This window comes from Stegostoma tigrinum, chromosome 8 (genome assembly GCF_030684315.1).
Source record: "Stegostoma tigrinum isolate sSteTig4 chromosome 8, sSteTig4.hap1, whole genome shotgun sequence".
Classification (NCBI taxonomy): domain Eukaryota; kingdom Metazoa; phylum Chordata; class Chondrichthyes; order Orectolobiformes; family Stegostomatidae; genus Stegostoma; species Stegostoma tigrinum.
Genome location: NC_081361.1, coordinates 43,274,253 through 43,301,773, shown reverse-complemented (window position 1 = coordinate 43,301,773; position 27,521 = coordinate 43,274,253). Strand labels below are relative to the sequence as shown.

The 27,521-nt window shown below is 39.4% G+C and overlaps 1 protein-coding gene across 6 annotated transcripts in view; it reads right to left on the bottom strand.

The window, feature by feature from the left end:
* Positions 1-9,473: 9,473 nt before the first annotated feature.
* abl2 (c-abl oncogene 2, non-receptor tyrosine kinase) overlaps positions 9,474-27,521 on the bottom strand; it is a 108,078-nt gene continuing 90,030 nt past the window's right edge. For 2 of the 6 annotated variants that reach the window (XM_048539917.1, XM_048539922.2), the window contains 9 exons: positions 24,650-24,922; positions 21,738-21,822; positions 20,540-20,717; positions 20,100-20,284; positions 17,348-17,500; positions 16,764-16,853; positions 15,575-15,736; positions 12,754-14,719; positions 9,474-12,098 (listed from right to left, as the gene is read on the bottom strand). In XM_048539917.1, coding sequence (XP_048395874.1) covers positions 13,005-14,719; positions 15,575-15,736; positions 16,764-16,853; positions 17,348-17,500; positions 20,100-20,284; positions 20,540-20,717; positions 21,738-21,822; positions 24,650-24,922 — 2,841 coding nt within the window. In that variant the 3' untranslated portion in view covers positions 9,474-12,098; positions 12,754-13,004. The remainder of the gene's footprint in view (positions 12,099-12,753; positions 14,720-15,574; positions 15,737-16,763; positions 16,854-17,347; positions 17,501-20,099; positions 20,285-20,539; positions 20,718-21,737; positions 21,823-24,649; positions 24,923-27,521) is intronic. The other 4 variants (XM_048539921.1, XM_048539918.1, XM_048539923.1 and 1 more) reach the window with 4 other exon arrangements.

Sequence of the window (27,521 nt, the reverse complement as noted above, 5' to 3'; positions counted from 1 at the left end):
GTGGACTTAACAATGACTGCTATTTATCTGTAGATAGAGTGTATATTGATTTGAAATAAATAATTCTGAACTTGACGTAAAACATCTCTTATACAAACAGATATACTTATACAGGGTGTCATGGATGGAGAGAGATAATGGGAAGGCAGATTAATAGTACCTATCTACAGGTTCCCTTGTGATGATCTTTTTGGCTTGTCAGGTCTTGCTGCTGCTCAATCTTCCTTCTCCAGTTACTTCCACTAGCTTGCAGGAAGCACACTGCAATTGGTTCACATTTATAAGTTAGGTGACTTATTGCCTCAGAGATTGAAAGAAGTAGTCCACTGTCACTGCTACTCGCTACTGCTAATCCTTTGTCAGGGAGACCAGGTGACTGCTTTATGGAACACTTCTGTTCTATCCATAGCAATGACCTTGGCCTTCCAGTTCCTTTTCATTTCAATAAACCACCTTGATCTTGCGCTAACATTTCTCACCTGCACCTGTTGCAGTGTTCCAGAGCACAATGCTCAAGGGTCAAGGAACACCACCCCCATTTTTGCACTTGGGTGCTTTACAACTGTGAGATCTCCGTATTGAATTTTGAAACTGACTGCATTATGCGTTCTCCATTTTTCTTACATTCTCTACTTTCTGGAAACATGCACATCTTTATGAGGCCATTTTCAACGCTGACAGGGCTACCTCTGAGCACGACCTCAAAGATCAGGCTCGGTTACTAACTACCCACATTTCATTGCTACTTCTGGAAAAAGAAGCCACACAGACAACAGTATTTGCCCTCTGAGGTGACATTCCTTACTCAATGATGACACCATCAGCTCCTTACCTTTAAATTGCATTCTGATGCAGGGCAACACGGGACTGTGCTTTGCTATACACGTAATGCACATAATAAAATGTCCTGACTTAATGTGTATCTAGACTAAAGAAAGCCCAAAAGTCTTTCTTGAAGCAACAAACATTTTCCTAGGCTGAGAAAATAGTGATCCATAATGAGGATATCCCCGCTGCTAATGGATTGCACTGCAAATTTACAGAAATTGGCACAATCTTCAGAAAACAAACAGTTGTTGCAATAAAGAGACCTTGGTGGTTTTACTTTTGATATGCAGAGGTGAATGTGCATTCCAGTCAGTGACTTCTCAGAGTAATTTGAATTCAGTGAGTAAAAGTAGGGAAGGAGCACAAAGTTTCAATAGATTTCAAATCATCAGAAAACTGAAAACAGAAAATGTCATTTGTTTAACACAAGTGCTTCAGAAAAATAAATAGGTATTCAATTTGAAAGCAGCCACTTGTTATTCAGTCACAAAAGGAGAAAGGAATTACTCTTGCGGAAATTGAAAACTTGAATTAAGTAATTGATTGCTTTTTCTGATTTATCCATCAATTCAGTAAGTCTCCAGCTATATTCCCTCTGTCAATTTTATCTAAACAATTAGCAACAATTGTGCTAATAACCCCAATGGCCAGTTATCAAATTTATTCTAATTAAAACAATGAACACGGTCTTTAATTCATTTGCCAGGCAAATGGTTAATCATTAAATCAACTTCTTCACTGCCATGACCTTGGATTTGGTTATAATTTCTGTTCCTTTTAATTGTTCAAACATTTCAAGTTTCATCAATGGATACCAAACCTTTTCCGATAGCCATCTTTTGTTATATCCTTGACATGCTTTACAAACTAAATCTTATTAGTATCTGATCATTGCTCATTTAAATCACTCTTGGCATGTCCTTCATTATGAACTTAGTAACCCAGCTCAGCTTTTCAGTTTTAAGAAGTTGTATATGTGGCAGACAGTTTAACTTTCGAACTACAATGAAAATAATGCAAAGAGATGTATGAAAGGGTTCAGAAAGTTCTTACTCCATTAGAGTGAATCTAGTTTCATTAAATTATGGTTTTCTCACCAAGCCTTGAGGGAAATGTCAATACTCACTTGTTCCCAAAGATCAGAAAACTAAACTCATGATTTACATGGTTTGAAATAGGTCCAACAATCCCAATCCCCTTTGCTCTTTTCATTTCAGAATTTAATAAAGTGGAAGATAAACAAGTTTGTAGTAGTGGCCTGTGGCAGTTTACTTTATTATGATGATCATGGTGTCAGGAGGCTGGTCCTGAGGAAATTTCATGAGACTCCTAGGAATGAGAGAGGCTTGTATCTGGCAGCAAAGGAAGGAATTTGCTCAGCACACTAGCTGAATTCAGGTTGTAGTATTTTGCAGCGCAATGCAGAACTCTAGAATTTAAAGAAAAAAGTTTCACCAAGACACATGATTTTCGCATTTTCAGTCATTCCCAAATTTGGTCACAAAGTGTAAGTTTGTTTATAGCAAGATCCCACACAAGCAAATAAGCAGTTCATTTTTCCTTGTGAAATATTCCTTGTTGGATAAATGTTGAGCGGGAGAATAAAATTCCCTCCTCTACAATTAATTACGGCAGTTTTTCTGCATTCACTTAAATAGATGAATGTGACTCTGGTCTCATTCAAGTGTCGACACTCAAATTAACAACATTTCTTCACAACAGCACTTGAGAATCAGTCTAGATATTCTAATGTTGGATTCAAATCAAAATTTTCCACCTCCTAATTCTGTTTATTAATGACAGTAAACTTTGATCCAAGGAGGCCAGGAAAGCATTATGAGAAATGAAATGCATATCTGCAAGAGCATAATGAAAACAAAATTCACCTGACAAAGGAAGTTTTCTAAAAGCCTGTGCTTTCCAACGGACCTATAGGAATTTAACCTGGTGATGTATGACTCCTGACTTCCTTCTGCAGGTGATTTCACTGCAGAAAGATCCAGCTGTAAGGTTGTCTTTTTTTAAAAAAAAAAACTGCGTCTCCTCTCCCAGATCATTCTTCTTCCAGGAAAAGAACAATCATTGAATGCAAATTGCCCCCCACACCATGAAAACCCTCCTGAAAAGGTAATGATCTGGAGGTGAAAATTCAGCATCTGTAATTTGGATTTTTCATTTGAAGAGGCAACTCGATTTGGTCAATGAAGGTTTCCTTCCAAAAAGTCAAAGTCAGTTGAAACAGAGACCAAAATACAACAGTTCCAAGACAGGATGGGACTATAGCCAAGTACCTGGGATAATATGTTTACACACTGTTGGGTTTATGACTAGCATTAAGTCAATTAGTTTAGTTTTGACTTCAGAACAGAAGGCTCAAAAGAATTTGACTTCAGTTCAGAAGCCTTTTTTCCCTACAACAGCTTTTTTCAGTTCATTAGAGGAACCAGTTCCCTCAGTGCAATGTTTTCTAACATGTGGAGTTTCCACTCTAAGAGAGTTTGAAAGGAAATCTTTAAGTTGTTAGAACTGAGAAAATTGACTTTGATGCTTATGCTAAGATTTTCTAAATATTCTCTCTCCATATACATCTTTAAGTTTATTACACAGAAGGAAATATTAGGTTCTATTATTCCAGAATATCTTCAGCCTCAAATGATTATGTTTCAGTGACTAACTGTGTTAAGCAACCACAATTATTTAACATATGATTTATCAAACTAAAAAGAAAAATCAGACTTGTTAAGTGTTACCGTCATCTGGGATCACGACATTACTGAGTCCTACAAACGTCTCTGGGATGCAACCACTTGATTAGTGGTGTTGGCAGTACAAAGGCCACACTCCGAAACTCATCAAGCAAATAGAAGGATTAAAGTGCAACCTACACCCATCAATTTCGAAACATAGCTGAGGAATTCTGACAAATGAACTATCACAACTGATCCAATCTCCACTGTGGGCCAATAAGAACGACATGTATAATTCTTTAATTTAAAAACAATAATTTTTATCGCCCTATTCCTTGCAACTTGTCATGTTTGCTTGCATGCTACTGCATTCTCATGTATCAGGGAATTTGGGAAGAGCTTTACTTGATAATAAACGTTTATGGTTTTATTGTACTCTTTCACTAAAAAGTAACTCCTTTGTTTTGATTGATGATCTATTGGCTTGGTTATTCATAGGTTTATGCAGGGTCAAATATAAATGGCATTGAAAAATATATTTTTAAATATTCAAAACTCATTATACCAACCTTAGATGTAAAAACCACGCCTTACTCATTCGTAACATCTGATCGGAGAGCTTCAAAAAACAAGATCTATGCAGAACCAATTGCAAACACTCAAATTCCAGCAGGATTCCAATTTCTAAAATCAATTCTTTTTTCTCCTCTTTGCAAGCATAATCTCAGCAATACAGCATAATGTAAAGAAGCACACACACGGTCATCAAAAGGCAGGTTGGGGGCTTCAGGGGTTCCAATACCTGTAAGAATTTTTAATTTTTTAAAAAATTTTTTTAAGAATTTACATTATTGGACTTCTTACAGATTAGGAGGAAAGTGATATTAGGGTGACTATGACTGGAAATCAGTAACTACCTAGAAATCAATAAGATTAGGTTTTGAGAGATTATATAGTGATATTGAACACTACAAAACTAGGCAGATAGAATATATAGTAGTGGGAACATGTGAGATTATGCACTTTGGCAGAAATATTAGAGCAGCCAAATAGGATTAAATGGAGAAAGACTGCAAAATGCAGAACAGAGGGATTTGGGGGTTGTTGTCCATGAATTGCAGAAGGTTAGCATATGAGATCAATGGGCAATAGGGAAGTCAAATTGAAATAAAGGGTAATATTCTAAGGGTTTGCAGTAAAATAAATCATAGGGAAGTTGTGCTAAAACGATACAAGGCAGTAGTCAGACCACACGTGGAATTAAGTTTTAGTCCCCTTTTCTAAGAGTAAAGGTTCACTAGGTTGATACCAGGTAATGGAGGGATTTTCTTATGAGAAGCTGCGTAAGCCTGTACTCATGGGGGATTGACAGGTTAGAGAGAGAGAGAGAGAGAGAGATTGTTTCCCTTTGTGAGACTGTCGAGGCACAGAGAACATAATTTCAAAAGAAGGAGTCACCCAGTTAGGACAAAGATGAGGAGGGATTTCTTAGACGATTGTGAACCTGTGGAATTGTCCACTGCAGAGGGCTGTTGAAGCTGTGTTAAGTATATCCAAGGCTGAGATATTTTTAATTAGTAAGGCAATCGTGGGTTATAGGGAAAAGGCAGGAAAGTGAAATTGATTATTACATCAGTTATATCAAATGGGAAGCAGACTTGAAGGGTTGAATGGCCAACTTCTCCTACACTTTGTGATGTGACACTTGTGGCAACATTTACCAAACTCCATTGATTTTAGTGACAGGGCAGCACAACGTTTAGCACTATTGCCTCACATCATCAAGCACCCAGGTTCGATTCCACCCTCAGACAATTGTCTGTTTGGAGTTTGCACCTTCTCCCAGGGTCTGTGTGTGGATCTCCTGTGTGTTCTAGATTCTACCCACAGTCCAAAAGAAAACAAGCAGGTAATGTGAACTAGCCAGACTGAATTGTCCCATAGTGTCCAGAGATGTGTGGGCTAGATCAATTACCATGGGTAATGCAGAAGCATGGGAACAGGGTTGGATGCTCTTCAGAGGGTCAAAATATTTCTCTGCATTCTCATTCGCTTATAAGGCCATTAAGCATGAACACATTTTATGTAAACAAAGTTTCCTGTTGTAATAAATACGTGTCCTACAAATGATGAACTTGTAAAAACATGGTTAGCCTGTCAAAACACAAGAAATAGGCCATATTCACCCACCAGCCTGCTATGTCACTCAAGACCATGATTGATCAGCTCCACTTGCCCACTCAAATGAGCATATCAATTTCCTAACGACCCAAAAGGAACTGCACGTGCTGTAAATCAGGAACAAAAACAGAAGTTGCTGGAAAAGCTCAGCAGTTATGGCAGCATCTGTGAAGAAAGAAAATCAAAAGTTACATTTTGGGTCTGGTGACCCTCCCTCATATCAATTAGTTCCTTTAGATTTCCAAGATCTAATTTTTCAATTTTGAGTATGCTAACAATTGAATATTCACTTTGTTCTCAGGTAGACGTTTCCAGAGATTAACAACTCACTGAGTGAATAAGTTCCTGGTCTTACTCTGAAATAGCTCATATGCTTCAAGGAGATCACCTCATTCTTTTCAACTTCAGGGTACAAGACCATCCTACTCAACTCCCTGTCCAAATGACAACTTTCTATTCCCAAGAAAGATTCTAGTGAGCCTTGACTGTATAATCTCTGAGGCAAGTATGTCTTTCTTTAGCAATGGTGATCAAAACTGAACACAGTACTCCAAATTTGGTCTCAGCAGGAAACGTAGTCACTTGAAAGGTTAATTTGATAATTAAGTGGTATTAGATAAGCTGCTGGTGCTTACAGATGTAACATGCCTGAACCGGATGAGATGCATTCCAGGCTATTGAAGGAAATGAGAGTGGAAATTACCAAGGCATTAGCAACAGTCTTTCAATCTTTCCTGGATTTGGGGATGGTGCTGTAGGTTTGAAAATTGCTAACATTACTCTTGTCTTAAAAAAATGTAACTATCAATCCATCAAATACACCCCACTCAGTTTAACTTCAATGGTGGGGAAACTTCAAGAAACAGTTATCCAGCACAGAAAATAATAGCCACATGGAAATAATATCTTACTAACTTTCTAAAGAGGCAATAGAGAATATTAATGAGGAAAAGACTGTTGACGTGGTGAACATGGTCTTGCAAAAAGCTTGTGTAGTCCCATACAGACTGTTGAGTAACGTCACTGGTCATGGAATAAAATGTAAGGCAGCAACATAGATACCAAAATTAGCTGATGTACAGGATACAGAATGCAATGGTTAGTGAGTAGTTTTTGAGTTGGCAGTATGTTTTCTACTGGAGTTGCCCAGAGATTGGTATCGGGACCTTGCTTTTTCTGATAAAATGGTTTAGGCCTTGGTACATGGAGACATTTTTTAAAGTTTTCAGTTGGCTGAAAACTTGAGAACTGTAGGCCAAGGGCTGATAGCAGAACTTCAAATGGATATTGCCAGGCTGGAGGAGTGGAAGGATAGGTGGCAGATAAAGCTCAATATGGAGAAGTATGAGGCAATGCACTTTGTTACATGAACAAGGGGAGACTTTATAAAAATAAAGGGTATTCAGGTACAGAGACCCAGTGCATATAAGTCAATCACAAAAGTGGCAGGACAAGTAAGGCATACTTAAGCTTCATAAATAGGGGCAAGAAAAGGTTAATGAATATTATAGAAGATACTAATTAGATTTCAGCTGGACTATCATGTATAGTTGAGTGCTGCATAAGAGGAAGGATGTGAATGAACTGGAGAGAGTGTAGAAGTGTTTGAGAGTGGTTCAAGAGTTGAGACACTTCAGTTGTGAGTCATATAATGGAGGGAAGTTCAACTGAGACATTCAACAGAACATGGGATGATTATCTAAATAGAAACAATGTGCAGGGTTACAGGGAAAAGACAGGTGATTGGCAAAATGTTAAAATGCTCATGAAAGTTGGTGCAGATGTGATGGGCCTTCTTTCTGCTCTCTAACAATTCTCTGATTTAACCATTCTTTAGTATTCCAACCTCTGCCACCCACAGCATTCTAAGATTCATGCTTCAAAAACAGCTTCTCTCCCCAGCTCGCAGCATACAAAAAAGTAGAAAACTGTTCCGTAGGTTTCTGACTTATTTAATGAAATCTATCAAATGTTACTACTACTCTAAAGTCATAAATTTGATTGCAGCTAATGGGGAATTTCAGAAAACAGGCACACTTCCCAGACAGAAATCAATGGTCTGCAACATAGTTGTGATTTGAGGTACAAATGTACTCTGTTTCTCAAGGCCATATAAACACAAGTTGGCTTTAAACTTTTGACGGCTTTGAAATTGAAGTTCCTTCTAAATTTAAAGTTCCAGTAGAATTACTTTCATTTATGAAATAATTCTGAATTAATGGAGACATGTGTGACATGTGAAAGCCACATGCAATACTTATATAACAAGTTAGATCTGCAGCAAATGCTAGATGCTAACCTATCAAATACATCATTAAGTACCAGCGTGGACACGAGAGGTCTGAATTAAACTGGTCAGACATTTGGAAACATCAGCAGAACCAATCTATCACAAAGTTGTACAACTTCCTGCTTTGATTCAAAATTTCTGGCATTTTGTAATTGTTTGAACATACTTCATTCAGCCTAATTTTGTATCTGGTTGTTTAGTCAAAATGATACCAACGGATTTTCAGTGCTGTTACACAAATGTATCTGGCTACATTAGGTCACAAAATGCGTAATGTTCATATGGCAGTGTAGCAGAAACTCAAAAAACCAAAAGAAGTGCGGATACTGTAAATCAGAGACAAAAGGAGAAATTGCTTGAAAAGCGCAGCAGGTTTGACAATATCTGTGGCCAGAAATCATTCAATCCTCAGAACTGAACGGTCACTCCACCTGAAACATTAACTGATGTCTTTCTGTAGATGCTGCGAGACCTGCTGAGCTTTTCCAGCAATTATTGTTGTAGTAGAAACATATGCTCCTTTATCATGTCTAAGTGCACAAATTGCTTTAAGAGATATGGAAACCTAATTGTAACATATAAATGTGCTTCTGAAATCTAATGTTTTGTTGCGCATGAAATGTGGTCATACATTTTACATACCTTGCAGGATATTAAATGAAGTCCCATCTGTTGTAGACTGGAGGACATTGTATTAGATGATTTCTGCAAACAGGGAACATCTTGGACTGTGAACATACAGCATGTAGTGCATTCATTGTGCACACTTCTAACCCAGGAAATAAGATTTTTTTAAAAATATTAGATTTGCATTTGGGGAAAAGTCAGCATTTAATGGATAAGTGAATTCACAGAGGGTAGACAGGTAAATGGTATGACTTTACAATAGATGAATAGGCTAAATCATGTACTGAGGGGTTGGAAATGTTTTACTTTGGGATAAAGCGATTGACTAAATTATTCTTAAAAGCAATTTCATGGGCATTCTTCAGCACAGCTTAGAGAAATCAAATTATACGGTGATCAGTAGCTTGTACATTACTGGAGAAATCTTAATTAGTATCAGTGTAATGTCAAAACAAATCAAACATGCAAACGGATGAACAAACTATCAATGTAAAGTCATTGTAAATTATTATCCAAACCAAAACACATTTCAAGCTAACACACTTTAGAAGTAACATGAGACATTAAAGTGGATCAAATGTGGATAGAGGTCTGATCATTTCAGCCATAACAAAAATAAATTTGTTTTGAGCTCCTTGAACTTAGCACAGATTTAAAACTTAACATTTTGTAGCATTGCAAAACCTCACTAACAATGAATTGAAGATATATAGGCATCATTAATATCTACCAACTATTAAATAATTCTTCATAAGGGTGTTTGAAATGCTGATAACTTTTAACCACAGCATAAAGAAAGATTTGTCACTTGCAGATTCTGACCATGTGTATAATAAGCCAGCACTGCCAAAAACACTCAGTTATTTTGTAATTCTGTGATAATTTAATTACAAACTCAAACATATTTATAGTACAAAAAGAACAAAATACTGTTCGTGTCATTTAGCATTCATTCTGGTAGTTCTGCCATCCCTCACCCTAGTTAATTCACATATTTACACATCTTAAGAGTGTTTAAAAGGCTGAGATAAATTCATTTCCATTTTCCAGCAAGACCTGACATATGTTTGTAGATACCAAATTAGTCTGTCCCAATCGTACCGCACTATCACTGAACACCTCACACAAAAAAAGGGTAATTTAGTCAGACTGGGAGTAGACAGGCTTCAGAGTTCCCCTCACACATTAACCTGCAATTAAGGATAAACTGTTTCCCTAAACATGAGGACAGATAAGGTGATGTGTGCGTTGCAGTGAATCACCGAACTCTTGGATATACCAGGTTTGGAACTGCTCTGCTACACCTAGGAAATGTCGTTGTTTGAAAAAGAAAACTTCCTGCTGCAACACATCAACATTCATGACCATTCAAAACCTTAGTGAATCAGACCTCCTTAATTTTAAATCTGATTTTGTTTTTGACTTTAATTTTGCTTTTGATTGATCTCTGCCATGTCAGTTTGTGCTGTTTTATGGAAATCAACATTTCCAAAAGAAATGAAATTTTTGGCCCAGTAAAGTAACTCTGCTCTGCATGGATACTGATGCCCACTTTAACATACTGACAAATACAAATTTATGAGATGGTCTATGTTGTATTTTGTGGAGAGGCTATTAGGATTAATGCATTCAAAGTTTTAAAGGAGGTACAGGTTTGTTTTATACATCATTGTGAAGATAACTATGAAAACACAATGTGCCTACAGACAACAATTCTTCTGGGATTCAATTTCTTGATAGTTTTGGTTTTCACCTTTATAATAAGTGTTCCAGAAATTTTCAAGGATAATTTTAATGATTTTACTAGTTGTGAGAATTCTAACTATTTTCATGATGCTAACATCATTTTCTTTTTGCAAGGACTTTGAAGCACATGTAAAGGAAGAGACTGCTTTATCATCCAAGGAGATTTGTTATGTGAAAGCAATTAACAAAATCAGGATGTATTATCCTATACAACTGATTGCAGATCTGCCCGTGAAACTAAAAATGAGTTTAACCCAGCCTAAATTGCACAAAGAAATGACTGAACCAAGTGGCCTTTGGTATAAATGCACACAGAGTATTTCTGCAAATTAATCAGCAGCAGTCTGAATTGACAGTCCACAGGCAATACTGCAAACATGATCAGAAAGTCACAGCACTCAAAAATAAAAATTCTGCATTTCACTGGACACAGCAAGGTTATTCTAGTGTTTTCAGAAATCAGTATTTTCCTAGTCTTAGCACAAACAGTAGCACACAGCAAGGGAGTGTGACTTGAGGGACCGGTGTCAAGTTCCTAAAGATCAGTACTCTATGATACAAACACACTTGCTTTCTCTAAAAACAACTGGACACCACATATTATGAAGTGCTGCCTTGGTATTAACTAGTGCAGTCACAACTCCAAATTCCAACACGAATAAATCTAACCCTTGGTTCCATACTAAATGCTATCTCCTTGTTCCAGGCACAGTGTAAACATCAACATTACAAAAAAACTGTTTGCCTTTATTAAATATATGGCCTTATCTGAAATTATCTTGCCTACATGCACATGCTTGGTGACTAATTTTGAGAGGCAGCAATGAGCATGTGGGATGGAGTGTAACAGGCAGTGAACATTTGAATAATTCTCTGATGCAATTAAATTAATTGGAACACTTTAAAAAGTACCACATACACATTCAGGATCAGTACTATGACGGGGTAGAGAAATACAGTTTTAAGAGAATGTACACTGGCCTCTCATGGGCTTGTGTTAAAAAAAATTAAAAACTGATAAAGTTGATGGTAAAATATCTGCATGCCAGAAAGTTATAAGGACAGCTTTTCAGGGATAGTGTACAAATGATCTTTACGTGTCATTAATTTGACAACTAGTTTTTCACAGACCTAATGGATTAATTTGTAGAGAGGAACCTGTATTAAGAAGCTTTTCTTTAACAGTCATATAAAAATGGGAAAATGGCAAACAGAAATGGTGCAAAACACCAGTATTTGTCAGTGCCTAAATTTCTTTTAGCAGAGAAATGGTGTTATCTGCACAGGAGTTGTGATTAAAAGAAGTGATTCAAAAACATGTGCAGTTTTCTTGGTATAATCTATTGCTGTGAACAGAGAAAAAAACAGATGCAATATTCCTGTGGGACCTTCACGATGCTCCAGCACCACAGGGTGAGTACTTAAGCAGGGAGGAGGGGTTTGCTGTCATAAATATTGACTGTGGTAGAGCTCTGACTTGGCTGTGTGCATGATTTAGGGACGTCATTTTCTACACTCACAGCAAACACAGTAGATTCACTTAGCAATCCCAAGGTAAAACAATTCACATTGTCATTCTGAAGTCACAGCAGATTCTGCCACATAACTTGTTTTTCCATTCATCAAAAATAGAAACACGAGGTCCACTCTGAGAAGCAATATTACATAGGCATATCTTTAACCCCAAGACAGTTCTGAGGGACTTTTTGAAGTAGTGTTCCCATGGAATTCCAATACTGCTGCAAAAGAAGACAGGGCATTACAAAGGAGAAACACTGCTACATTGGGAAATACAGAAAACTATCAACCTGAATTAAGTTTACAGGTCTGCAGATCATACAGTTTTGCCTGTCTGAGGCACTGCCAGCAAATTCCATCCAATATGAAGAGGAAGTGACAGACTTAAGCTTTAGTTTGCAGTCTTTTCGCTAGCATTTCAGCACAGATTAACAATGGGTGCATGACTGTTCACACCTTGTCTATCTGAGTGGTGAAAAAACACTTGGCAGAGCAGACTACATTCACACTTCAACATTTTGGTGTGGTTGCTCAAAGATTTGCGTCATGGGCCAGTACAATAAAGTACCTGGACTACCACTGACTGTGATGGGAAAAGTGGGTTACGAATTAATATTACCATATGAGCAAAAGGACAAAGTTAAAGCAAATTGTTTTAAACTTTTTTTGATCGCGCATTGATATGAGTACATAGAATGAGTTCAGTGATAAGATAGTTGTGTTGTGTTTTGCACTGAACAAAATGATCATAAGTACATGATTAAACACTCAAAAACTATTCGGTGTGGCTTCCTTTTCAAAAGGGAAAAGTCCCTTAGAACTGTCCAGTATTGGGGGGGGGGGGGGGGGGGGGGGAGGGAGGGGAGAAAAGCTTACCTTGGCCCTGATTCAAAATAGCTGGTTTTGGACCTTTTCCACCAAGTTTAATAAAGGAGTAGCATTCCACCCAGTAAAAACTGGAGACAGTGCTCTCCACACCCTCATTACGCACAGATAGCTCTAATCAGGACTTCACTGATTGAAAGAGATGAATCTGTAAACATTTGAAAAGCTGAACATTTGCTGAGGTACTTCAGATAATAATCTTGAGTCAATAAACCTCACACCACACAGTATGGCCTTCTTGGCTACCTCTGCACAATGTCACTTAAGTCTTTAACACATGTCAGTAAGTTACTGAGCACAGGGTTTGCTGTAAGTCCAGTAGAAGCTGTGCAGGATACCTGGAGCTCATGGAGGCTCTGTTCTAATTTGTTTACAGCTTCACGGAAAGCAAACTTGTTCCTCATTTGCATAATGCAGTCCACATAACCAGTACAATGATCAAGCAGCCGGTATCCTGCTTCAACCAACTGGCTGTTGGAGGTGGACTCTGAGTCACTGTCGATGATGCCAGATAGAAGCTCGGCACATTCTAATAATGCCTCCTTGCTGATTTTTTCTGTTGGCACCTTCTCTGGCGGCAGCTTGGTTTTTCGCAAGGAAATTCTAGCACTCGTAGTTACAGAAGCTCCATTTGCAAGTTTGGAGGAAGCTACCACAGGAATGGATGAAGCTGGAGGCACTTGAGGGGGTGGCAAAGTTGGTCTGGAGATCTTTCCTAATGCAGCCGTCGCGGGCCTTTTTCCACTTTCACCACTTTCACCATTAATCTCCAGCTCCAGTTGTGCTGATGTGCTCTCACCGTCCTCTGCTGTTTCTGTGCTATTAAGACCTGTGCTGGGAGGAGGCTGCAATAGTTTGAGAGGAGGTGGAGGGGGTGGGGGTGGTGCGCATTTTGGTTTGACAAGCCTGGGCCGCTCCCTTTCTGCAGCAACTTGGTGCTCTGACAGCAGTTTGAATTTGTTTCCCAGAGAATCTGTTCCAATCAACTGAACTTCTGCAGGAGCATGTTTCAAAGTTGGAGATATCAGTACAGGTACTTTGTGATTATGAGTTGCTGGAAGAGTTGCAACAGTCTTAACTGGAGAGGACCAACTTCCCTTCTCCACATCCTCTTTCATGCCTACAGATCTGGAATGACTACTATTGGATTCTCCCCGCCCAACTTGCACTGAATTCAGGTTCTGTGAAAGATCACTGTCTCCATTGCCTGTATTTGCCCTGAGAGATGGTGTTGCAGCACTCCGTGCTACGAGTTTCGCTTTTGATTTGTCTCTCAATGAGGAAATTCCATCTTCTGCTTTTCGATGTAACGGGTCTGTGAGTCTTCCATGTTCCTCCTCTTTACAGATGGCAGGAATCGGATGTTCTAGTTGAATTCTGTTGCGGTGACAATTTCTAGGAAGAGTCAAGGCTAGTCGATCCAGCTCCTGAAGCCCTGAAGACATGGAAGAAGTAGAATTTGACCGAGGGAAAGGTTTGGAGGCTTCCAAGCTTGAATCATCATTACTCGAAGGCTTCCCAGCTTTTAAGCCAAGTGTCTTTTTTATTAAGCGTGGAGTGAAAAATCCAGCAAATCCTGCCCACCCTCCACTAGTTACACCACCATTTCTTTGAACAGAACCCCGTCCACAGCACCTAGCTTGTGCGTGTGTCCCGTCAGCATGTGACTGGACAAATGTAAGACCATCTGACTGCTGAAAAGATGAGAAAGAAGAAAAGTTACCCGTTATCTCATATTTCTTGTGTGGGTGGTTCTCCATCTCTCGGAAGGAGCTGCTGCGTTTAGGAGGCATAGGGACAGTTTTCTTCTTCATAAAAGAACTGAAGAAGCCAGCTTTTCTATCTCTAGTAAACAAGGTCTCTTTGCTATCGTCCAGGAGACCACTGGGAGATTTATCTCTTTGCTTACGAGGCAATGCAGGGGAGATGCTACACAGGGCTGCACTTGTTCCCATTCCTATTGGGAAACGAAAATAAAATAAATGTAACTTGAGATGGAAGAAAGCATGCAAGTGTATGATCAATTGACATTCATCATCTTGTTCTGTTTTCCACCACTTTTTGTGTTCTCATTTTCCACCCTGGTAACTTTAATATTTTCCTGCCTTCTTTCAAACTTACGTTATTTCCTTCCTATATCACAACTGCTTATTTGTAGCATTTAATGTTGTGACTTTTAAATGGAGTTTTAAATGTTAAGTTCTTAATGCTACTAAAACGGAGGTTGTAGGAGGATTGTGGCTCTATGGATATTTCTGTATATTACGGTCAAGCAAATATTCATCATTTATGCATGAGATTTTTTTTATACAAGATGACAATATTCGATCTGCAATCTCCCCAACTATGTCAAAAATTAAACCTCAGTCTTCCAGATTTGTATTGCATCAAATAGATAAACTCGAAGAAATTGTCAAGAACTGCAACAGAATTGCTCACTTCGAAGTACATAATGGAAGAGTTGAGGGACAGGTGCCTGGACTTTTTGTATTATTAGGCAAAATAACAGAACTAGCATTTGAACCAATGTGGTCCATTACAAAATGTTTTGGCAATTACTGAAAAGGGTTGGGGATGTTTCTGACCCGCTGCCACTTTGAAAAATCCTTGCTGGTTTGCCTACAAATTGCCAATTCATTAATCATTAATCAGAAAGAGTTTGTTTACTGATGGTAATATTGCTAACACTCATTTACATTTTTGAAGTACCTACCAAGCTAGCTAAAGGAAACTTTGCACCTAGGGGAAGGGACTAAGACAGATAAACGTAAAAGTGAAAATTCAGGAGAGCAACAAAAAGGTGCACAAGTACCTGGCACTGTGGTATGAGCTATTGCAGGATGGTCCATATCCATGTTTTCTTTATTTTCAGCATTTTTCTTTAGTGTTCGAGTTTTTGTTGGGAGCAGGGGTAACTGAAGCTGGTGGGTGATCACAGTTGAAGCAGCAGTTTTTCCAAGCTCTTCTGCAACTTCTGCCAGAGGAAAACGAGCACAAACATGTTTGAATTCTTGGTTTTGGTCTCAAAAACTTATTTTAAAAAAGTAAGTTCAAAGTGAGGTAGAGGTATAACATAGACACAGAAAGTGAGAGATAGCATACAGACAAACAGTGAAGCTGTTGGATGTTTTATCAGCCAAAGTATAAAGGACAGCTTGGGAGGATTTCACAGTCAGAATCAGAGAATCCCGACAGCGTGGAAGCAGGTCATTTGGCCCACTGAGTTCACACTGACCCTCCGAAGAGCATCCCCCCAACTCACTGACCTCCCACCCCTATAACCCTGCATTCCCCATGGCTGATCCATCTAGCCTACACATCCCTGGACACTACGGGCAATTTAGCATGGCCAATCTACCTAACCTGCATATTTATGGACTGTGGGCGGGAAAACGGAGCACCCAGAGGAAGCCCACACAGATATGGGGAGAATGTGCAAACCCCACACAGAGTCACCCAATGCTGGAATCAAACCCAGGACCCCGGCGCTGTAATGCTAACCAATAAGCCACCGTGTTGCCTGCAAGTCATATCGCACTCTTCTTTACTTATATTTATCTGATCTTATTTTGCTTTAATGTGATATTTGGAAAAATAATTTGGCACCATGAACTTTCAGAGGCCCTTAAAAAGGTGTGCAAATGTAGTCACTGAGTACGGGTTGACAGCCTGTTATTCTGCTGTCACTTTTAAGATTCTTCACATTCTGCTAACAAATTGCCAATTCCAAAATCAGGAACAGTTTGGTTGCCTGATTGTGGTATTACTGACATTGATTTATATTTACTTTGAGAATCAATAAGTTTCTAAATTCTGCAGCACAACACAAAATGGCAAAGTTACATTTAGGACTAAGATTGATTAACATGCTATCCATTAGCCTCACCAACAAGAGATTAATAAGATAGTTGGTTCTTGGAATGTCAAAAAACTGACTACCATATTGAGTCTTCTAAGAAGCACGCTACTGGAAAACATTAAACTTCATTGACATCTTTCACCTTCTGAAATACTGGAGTCATGGAACATGGTCTCAAAAGCCTGATGGATTTCAGCAAACGATGGACGCTCCATAGGATTCCACTGCCAACCTAAGTGACATTTAATGCAGTTTAGCTTCATACCATCTTTCCACATGATCATGCAGTTCTGAACAGCAGTAAAACATTTTAAAAGCTCACTGCATAATATGATAAATAACATTGGCGACTGCAGGAAAACTGGAAAGTACTGTTCACAACTTTGTGTCATGCTGTGCTAAACTTTAATGAATTTGCACAGTTCTGCAGAATGATCAGTCAATTCTATAAACTATAGAAATCTATAACTATTCATATAAGATGGACAATTATCAGTGGCATGACCAGGAAACCCAAGTCACAATATCCTAATACAATAAACACCAAAACAAAAAGTTTGATGAATTCAACTCACTCACAATAGCTTGTTAGTGATTCCATAAATATCTGAACCAATGAGACTAATGCAATATCTATTGATTATATGTGTATTGATAAACACAAACTATGACTGTAGAAAGATCCATTGCAGCCAGTGTCAAAATTAGCATTTTTTGTTTACTTACATGATCTCATCAGTTCATAGACTTTGGGTGGACAGCCCTCAGGTTGCTCCATTCTGTATCCTTTCTCAAGTAAATCATAGACCTGAGACAGATCAATTCCTGGGTATGGAGACATCCCATATGTGGCAATTTCCCACAGAAGCACTCCAAATGCTGGAAGGAAATTTAAAACAAGAAATTTGATAAACGTCAAAATTTCCCAATATACCACATTAACACTTTGAACAGTGAGCTCCGGTCACTGATAATGCAAACACTTATGATATTCAATACCTTACAAACACTACACATTTATTCAGCTAAGAAATAATATTCAATTAGAACAAAATTAGCCATTTAACAACTGAGATTTTGAATTAATTCTCAATATTTTAATACACTAACTTATTTCTTGTATCACTGTCCAAATCTGGTCTTTAGGTGAATCTTGGATAGTGAGAGAAAAATGTTCAACAAGGTAGTGAACAGGCAATTCATTTTCCATTACCAAGTCTAAAATGTTGTCTTTGTTTTTACATTTTCATAATAAATTCTTAATTCTAAAGTTAAAACATAAATTGACCACAAAACATGTCGAACATTAATTACACCTACTGCCACAGGCACTGTAGCAATTCAAGGAGGTAGATTCATGAAAACAATTAGGTATGAGCAACAAAAGGCTAGCCAGTGACACACAAATCCCATGAATGATTTTAAAAAAATGAAAAACATTGGCTAAATCGACTGTGATAATGGGAACTGCAGATGCTGGAGAATCCAGGATAATAAAATGTGAGGCTGGATGAACACAGCAGGCCAAGCAGCATCTCAGGAGCACAAAAGCTGATGTTTCGGGTCTAGACCCTTCATCAGAGAGGGAGATGGGGTGAGGGTTCTGGAACAAATAGGGAGAGAGGGGGAGGCGGACCGAAGATGGAGAGAAAAGAAGATAGATGGAGAGGAGAGTATAGGTGGGGAGGTAGGGAGGGGATAGGTCAGTCCAGGGAAGACGGACAGGTTAAGGAGGTGGGATGAGGTTAGTAGGTGGGAGATGGAGGTGCGGCTTGGGGTGGGAGGAAGGGATGGGTGAGAGGAAGAACAGGTTAGGGAGGCAGAGACAGATTGGACTGGTTTTGGGATGCAGTGGGTGGAGGGGAAGAGCTGGGCTGGTTGTGTGGTGCAGTTGGGGGGAGGGGACGAACTGGGCTGGTTTAGGGATGCGGTGGGGGAAGGGGAGATTTTGAAGCTGGTGAAGTCCACATTGATACCATTGGGCTGCAGGGTTCCCAAGCAGAATATGAGTTGCTGTTCCTGCAACCTTCGGGTGGCATCATTGTGGCACTGCAGGAGGCCCATGATGGCCATGTCATCTAAAGAATGGGAGGGGGAGTGGAAATGGTCTGCGACTGGGAGGTGCAGTTGTTTATTGCGAATCGAGCGGAGGTGTTCTACAATGCGGTCCCCAAGCCTCCGCTTGGTTTCCCCAATGTAGAGGAGGCCACGCCGGGTACAATGGATGCAGTATATCACATTGGCAGATGTGCAGGTGAACCTCTGCTTAATGTGGAAAGTCATCTTGGGGCCTGGGATAGGGGTGAGGGAGGTGATGTGGGGGCAAGTGTAGCATTTCCTCGGATGTAGGGGAAGGTGCTGGGTGTGGTGGGGTTGGAAGGCAGTGTGGAGCGAACAAGGGAGTCACAGAGAGAGTGGTCTCTCCAGAAAGCAGACAAGGGTGGGGATGGAAAAATGTCTTGGGTGGTGGGGTCGGATTGTAGATGGCAGAAGTGTCGGAGGATGATGCGTTGTATCCGGAGGTTGGTGGGGTGGTGTGAGAGAACGAGGAGGATCCTCTTTGGGCGGTTGTGGCCGGGGGCGGGGCGGGGTGTGTGTGTGTGTGTGTGTGTGTGTGTGTGTGTGAGGGATGTGTTGCAGGAAATGCGGGAGACGCAGTCAAGGGCGTTCTCGACCACTGTGGGGGAAAGTTGCGGTCCTTGAAAAACTTGGACATCTGGGATGTGCGGGAGTGGAATGTCTTGTCGTGGGAGCAGATGCGGCGGAGGCGGAGGAATTGGGAATAGGGGATGGAATTTTTGCAGGAGGGTGGGTGGGAGGAGGTGTATTCTAGGTAGCTGTGGGAGTCGGTGGGCTTGAAATGGACATCAGTTACAAGCTGGTTGCCTGAGATGGAGACTGAGGTGTCCAGGAAGGTGAGGGATGTGCTGGAGATGGCCCAGGTGAACTGAAGGTTGCGGTGGAAGGTGTTGGTGAAGTGGATGAACTGTTCGAGCTCCTCTGGGGAGCAAGAGGCGGTGCCGATACAGTCATCAATTTAACAGAGGAAGAGGTGGGGTTTGAGGCCTGTGTAGGTGCAGAAGAGGGACTGTTCCACGTAACCTACAAAGAGGCAGGCATAGCTGGGGCCCATGCGGGTGCCCATGGCCACCCCCTTTGTCTGTAGGAAGTGGGAGGAATCGAAAGAGACTACAGGGTTTTACTATCTGCCATTCTTTTACAGCAGAACCACATTCTACATTAAAAAAACATAAATGGTGATATACTTTTTCAAGAGAATTTGGTAGATGGTGACATGCAGAATTCAAGAATTTCTTTTTTAAAAGTTGCTTTCTAAGCACCATACCACCAAAAAAACACAAAAACACGTCGTTTGGATATTAAGTCCAAAGATGAAACAAAAAAATTGAGCCCAGTTATGATTATTGATACTGAGTTTTGTTATGCAGTCTAACATTTGTTACATCCTTGTACATACCCCACACATCAGATTTTATTGAGAAGGTATTGTAGGCAAGGCTTTCAGGTGCAGTCCATTTAATTGGGAATTTAGCTCCAGCATGGGCAGTGTAGGTATCACCGGTCATTAACCTACTTAAACCAAAGTCTGCAACTTTCACCATGTGATTCTCACCAACCAAGCAGTTACGAGCAGCCAGATCTCTGGAATGAAGAACCAGAAGCTACATGACAAAATGCCCACACAATATTTGCATAAGTAATTCAGTGGCAGAACAAATAGTATCTATAACCTAATATTAATGATTAACCTTTATAGTGAACTTTCTGTTCACTTTTAGAATTACCTTTATACATGTTAATAATAAATCCATCACGCCAACATATTTGGGACAGACTCAATCAAATAATTTCAGTCCTATTCTAAATCTATGCTTTGCATGCTTTAAAGTGCCTGACCTGTGAATGAAATTCTTTTTCTCGAGGTATTCCATAGCAGAAGAGATTTGCGTGGCCATGTACAACAGCACAACAGCATTCACCTCTTCCTTGTGGCATTCACGCAGGTAATCCAGCAAATTTCCATGGGGCATGTACTCAGTGACAATGTAAAACGGTGGCTCCAAAGTACAAACACCTGAAGGCAATAGATCCCATGTTAGATCCACCAATAACCAAAGCACATACACGCCACAGGCAAACAGTAACCAAAACAAACTTGTTTTTATTCAGCACCAGTTTGTGAGCACAGTCCACAAATTTTCCTGAATCCCATCTTCAAATAATTTTCATAACTTGCCCTTCTACACCAACTTTCATAGCCAATTAACTGTGTTTCAGAATTTAGTCATAAATGCAACAAAGTCTCACAAATAGCAACAAAATAACAATCTCAATGTGATTCTGAGCACAGCAGCTGAGGCCAAGATATCTGGGGTCTACTGATTTGCTGCACAAAGTTATGGGATAATTTACATGCACCCAAAAGGATTGAGGCGGTCTGGTTAAAAAGACTGCATCTCAGAGTTCAGCCTTTCCAAGGCTCTGCACTCAAATGTTATCCTAGATTAAGTGCTCAAGATGTGGGCAGGACTCAAATTTTCAACTTTCTGTTTTAATGCCACCAAGACTGACACTTGGGAGAGAATGTTCAAGACTGGAATATTCTATGCCAATCTCAAAGGCTCCATTTGTACTCTCACTGCTTCTAAGCATGAAGAGATCTTGCTTGAAATAAACATTTAACATACAGCGTAAGTGGAAGACATGAGAACTCATTCCATCAAACACACTGCACTCTCTGAATTGAGATAACAAGGTGTAAAGCTGGATGAACACAGCAGGCCAAGCAGCAGAGGAGCAGGAAGGCTGACATTTCGGGTTTTCTGTAGAAGGGTCTAGGCCCGAAACGTCAGCCTTCTGGCTCCTCTGATGCTGCTTGGCCTGCTGTGTTCATCCAGCTCTACAGCTTGTTATCTCAGATTCTCCAAAATCTGCAGTTCCTGCACTCTCAATTCATGTGTTACTGGTTGGCTTTTCACAATGGGAGGACCTGGCAGGATGGAATCTAAGAAATATTAAGACAAGTGGTAGATTGCACTTCAGTAAACACAAAACCTGCTCTCATTACAATGCAACAGATTCCAGAAATACTTGCCTAGTAGTTGAACCAAGTTTGGATGTTTAATTTCTTTCATTACAGCAGCTTCCTTCAGGAATTCTTCTACCTCCATTGTGTCCTCCTTTTTGGGAAGAAAGAGAGAATCAGTTGAAATCCGTAATACATCTACTGATGAGCTATTCTTACTTGGCACTGATATGCTGAAGATAATGTGGAATCTATTGATTCCAAATACACAACTCAAATGCTTATCATTACTTTGTTTTTAAGCAAATTCTTTGATTTTTTTTTGGGAAAAGGTATTCTTTTGTAGATTCTTGGTCTTTCGTGCACCACGTATTAATCCTAGGATAGAATACGGACTGAATAAATTGTATCCTGCATTAACTTTGGCAAAATGATCAGCTAGATAATCTGCAAGTCACATACATATCACAGCTATAACGTGGGCTGACCAATCTGCATCATGTACTATTCCAGATCATAGTGCGCACTAACTTCCCCCAGTGCTACTGGGCAACCAATTAAAGCAGAAACATGCCTTCCATTTGAAGTCACAGGCAGAGCAACAAGATCATACTTTCTGTATCAGATTTGTTTGATGCTTGTATTCTTTTGCTAAATTACATTCTTTTCACTAAAGACATCCACATAACTAATACTGGTAGATTTTATGCCATCGTTACTTCAGCAATAGGACAAAGGCGATAAAATTTAGCTGTGAAACACTGTCTTCAGACATAAGGGCGGTCTCGCTCCCTGAAGCTCAGAAACATTCTCTACTTCCTATTAGACTTTGTTTGCAATATCCTTGCATTCCTGCATAAAGTGATTCAAAGTGTTTTATTACTCAATTGGACTTCTCTGATGCTAGCTGGCAGTGACATATGATTGTTAGAGCATTTCATTTCTTTAATTTGACGTAGAGGCATGAGGTTTGAAATGGGTATGGGTGAACAAAGACAAAGCTGATGCCCAGACCATAGAATCCCTACAGTATGGCAGGAGGACATTCATCCTATCAGAGCCACACCGACCCTCAGACGGATGATGTTATGTATAAGTCAACTCGGCTGATACCTTTCTGGAGTATCTCTGGAATTGTTGGTCTGATATAGAGACTACTCTCAACATATCTTGCACACGCTGAAACCAGAGCTAGATGAATAACACTAGGTATGAGCATGGCATTTAAATAGCAACTTACAGCTGCACCAGTCAGTTTAAATACCACAAACCGTGTCTTGAATGTCATGGGCCGAATTTAAAATGCAAATTCCTTCAAGTTGCTGAAGCTGACAGTGTCAAAAATAAAGCCCATGCTAACAATATTAATTAACAGGAATCACGATTCTCAAAGTAACACAAGGATTTTGTATGGGATTCATCTCATGACCAACTCTCCTAATCTTCTAATCTTATAGTCCTCAAGACTCAAATTGAGTTGGAATGACCACTGGATGGAGCCCTAACACTTTCCATAAACAAGCATTATTACAATGAATTGAATTATTTATTAGAAAGAATCAAAACAAAAATGAATACCAAAAATAAACTTGTTTGCAAAAACTGGAGGCGTTGTTTATCAGTAATTAGAGATTTCTAATTTTCTAACTGTAAAGCCAAAATAAAAATTGACATGGGGGGCTCAGTGGTTAGCACTGCTGCCTCACAATGCCAGAGACCCGGGTTTGATTCCACCCTTGAGTGACTGTCTGTCGAGTTTGCACATTTTCCCTGCGTCTGCGTGGGTTTTCTTCTGGTGCTCTGGTTTCTTCCCGCAGTCCAAAGATGTGCAGGTTAGGCAGATGGCTATGCTAAATTGCCCATGGTGTCTAGGGTGGGAAATACAGGGAGGGTAGGGCATGGGTCTGGGTGGGATGCTCTTCGGAGAGTTGGTGGGGACTCGAAAGGCCGAATGGCTTTCTTTCACACTGTAAGAATTGTATGATTCTATGAACGTAATCTGTAAGAAAGCAAATGGATTCTAGAAAAGGAATATCCTATAGAGGTCATTAATAAAAAACAAATTAAACATTTGCCTTTTATTCAAATTAAACCACAAAGATCAACCATGTAATTCTTTTTTTGAATAAACACAAGCAATTTTGCTAAACTTCTCACCCTCCAATCTCCATTGAATTCTCATCTTTTCTGGTTTCAACATCACATCATCTTTTGGGAGACAGATTTGAAACTGCATTTGTTGATAATATTGCACTGTAACCACCACTAAGTGCATGTACTGGAGCTACCTCTTCCTCATTCTCCCTTCATCTCTTCCACTATGTTCCCACCTTCCATATGGCACTGAAGTTGCCCATTGTCAAGACCAGGAACTCAAATGTGTATGGAAACAAGGGCTGCAAACTGCCTCCTGTTGGTCGGCCTAAATAAGGACAAACATCTAGGTTGTCTGCATTTAAATTTTAAAAATATGCATAAATGCATTATTAATTCAGTTGATCAGCCTGCATCTTGAACTGGATAACGCACTTTATATCAGAGTTATTCTCCAAATATCCAAAACCAGCAATGAACAACAGTCTTCAAATCTTCATTGAAAGAAAATATATTTTAGTCAAAATAGACTGCTGTATCTGCTGACCATAAGCTCTTGGAAACTCAAGCCATAATTCCCTTCCAATATCCATCAAACTGGTATAATAATTCATTAGATATTTTGGAGTTGCATATGATTTCTGAAAAACATCTTCAAATCATAACAGGGGACTTTGGTATCTCTAACCAACTTTACATTTGCACAGAAAGACATGAGAAAATTAATTTCTCCAGTTCAATTTATTTACTTTCACAAAGAGATGACGACTGGAAGTTGGACAAATACAAATTGGAGGTTATCTGTTGCCAAAGGGACTGTTAACAAATCTGTATCTCAGCACACCCTTGCCTGTAAAATTCTACTCAAATATGGTCTCATATAATACCTTCAGTGTTTTTACAGCAACAGTAAGACTATATTTCTTCCAGACTCCAACGTACACCTCCCCATACTGCCCTCCACCCAGTTTGTGCTTCATTGTGATGTCAGTGCGTTCCATCTCCCACTTGTCATGTATGGGAGAAACTCCGTAAACAGTGGGTTTGTTGCATTTTGGAGCAGGGTAGTGCAGGGTTGTGACCAGTCCGTCAGCCACTGTGGAATGGTGATGAACTAGCTCTGCCAAAGTGTTAAACCGGCTCTCTGCTGTCACGTATACCTGTGGAAAGAAAACACACCTACTTGTCATATTGGCTTTCTCACAAGTAGCAAAGTAGATAAAACAAAAAGTAGCTCTTTCCTCCTTCAGGTGACAGCAAAATCAACATTTCAGGCTGTGTCTAGATGCACTGCATACTTGGATGAAATAAGATAGCAAATGTTAATATAGAAAGGTCATACTGAAAGCAATTTTTAAACTTTTAAAAAGTCAGTTACTCTATTTTATTCCTGTTTGGGAAATGGTTTCCTCTACAATTTAGAACACATTTTTTTACATTACGTTGCCCTCATCAGCTTTCTTCTATCCCTCATATGCACAACTCGGTGAGTAACTGAGCCATAAAAACCAAAACAGGAGAAAATCGAAGAGGAGAAAGAAAAACACCAAATAGGAAAGAAAGCATTGCTGGGCACACTGGAGAAAATGTAACTCAGGACAGCGGTAAATATATATTAATTCAAATAGATGCATGCAACTTCCTAAACACATTTTCTATTAAGTTGCTCATTGGATCATGCCATCTCATGCCAAAGTTGCAAAGTCAAAAGACTTAGCACTCTTAAAACTAAAGTACAAAACAATTACAGGCAGAATAACTCAACCACCATCCACCACCTAACCAATAGAGGTTTAATGCCTTTCATCAAAACTAAAAGATCACCAATCATCACTGTCAATTTAAGAACAGACATTCACTTTGATCTAAGTTATTGTTTCATAAAGAAATCAACCTAATTTATGGTTAATTCAGATACTAACATTTCACATAACATGCAAGCAGAAAATGTATTACCTGAGAACTATGTTGGACAATTAAACCAGAAGCAGATGAATATAGGGCTAGAAGGAGGATGTGGGAGCTAGATTTTGATGATCTACTGGACTGCATTATGCTATACAACTTCAATTCAACATATATTGATCTGCAGAAACTTATTTTCAACCAGAGCTGTGCATTCACCCATCATGGCAAACCCTTTTTTCTTCTCCTGGCAGACAAGGATTTAACAGTTTCATTTTCTGAACATGAGCTTAATTAGTCATTGAAGATTAATTGAAGAAAATGATCCCTTCAGTTTTTAAAATGATTGGGACTCATGGGCTTAATTTTAGTAATACTTAGCACAGAAAATATCCAGAAGGCTTAGTGAAAAATTTCTTTTGCAAAAACTACATCAATAGTCACAAAAGGGGATTGCTAATAGTTACAAATAATGATGATGAGATCCAGCATAATCTGTCTTGCCACTCACAAGGAGGACCAGTTGAGGCATGCAATACAAGACAAATAGAGGGGAAATGTTTGTTTCAAAATTTATTTCCTGGCGATGGAATTGTCTCTCTATTTATTTTCTGAGCGCATTTCAAAGTGCTTCACAGGCAATGACTTATTCCTTCCCCGAGGAAGGAAACCTGGCAGAATGGAATCATAGAAATTTACAGCATAAATAAAGGCACTAATAACAGCCACCTAATTATTCTAACCCCAATTTCCAGCACTTGGTCCTTGGCATTGCACATCTATAGCTAAATATTTCTTAAATGTTATGAGGGTTTTTGCCTCTACCAGCCTTACAGGCAGTGAGTTCTGGATCCCTACCACGCTTTTGGTTTCTTCTGAACTGTAATTCCCTCAACCACCCAACTGTAAGTAGGCCTCCAGCTGATCAATTCATTACCCCCACACCCTTCTCCCTGATCAACCAGGTACTCCCAACCAAGCTAAACGTCCAACTAGCACCTCACCCACCCAATCATGCCACACCCATCCTCTCCACCTCATTTATCCCACCAACTGCTAATTGGTTCCAAACTCAATAGTGAAGTACAGAATTTCCTAGCTCTTCAAAAGTGGGATCATTATGGCAAGCACAATGAGCAAAAATGACTATTTAGTATCTCACCTGAAAAAGGCATCACTGATAATATACAGATCTTTTATTAATTTTCTGCAAACATGCAACTTGTATTTTCTAAAATACAGCAATGTGCTGAGGTAAGAGATCACATTAAATTGGTACACATCATTTGCCTTATGAAGCAGATCAAAATATGTTGATTAATAACTGTTCTGATTTACTTTTTTTATATGTAGTCTACTGGGGCTCTTATGGCACATTGGTAGTATTTCTACCTCTGGACCAGAAGATCTGGGTTCAAGTTCCACCTGCTCCAGATTTGTGTCACACCCATATAAAAACCAAAATAACTGCGGATGCTATAAACCAGGAACAAAAACAAAGTTGCTGGAAAAGCTCAGAGTTCTTTCAGCAGTTCTGAGGAAGGGTCACCGGACCCGAAATGTTAACTCTGTTTTCTCCTTCACAGATGCTGCCAGACCTGTTGAACTTTTCCAGCAACTTTGTTTTTGTGTCATACCATGTCTGAACAGATTAATTACAGATATATAGGAGTTTACCAATTCCTATATGAACTGCAAATAACGTCAATAATGAAATGACGTCAAAATGACGACTACTGCTACAGCAGGTACCGGTTGATCTTCATTAGCAACAGTATCTGGGTGGAACAAATGCATACAACACAATGATACCTTCTGTTTGTGAAGCTCTTTTTCACTTAACATAGCACATTA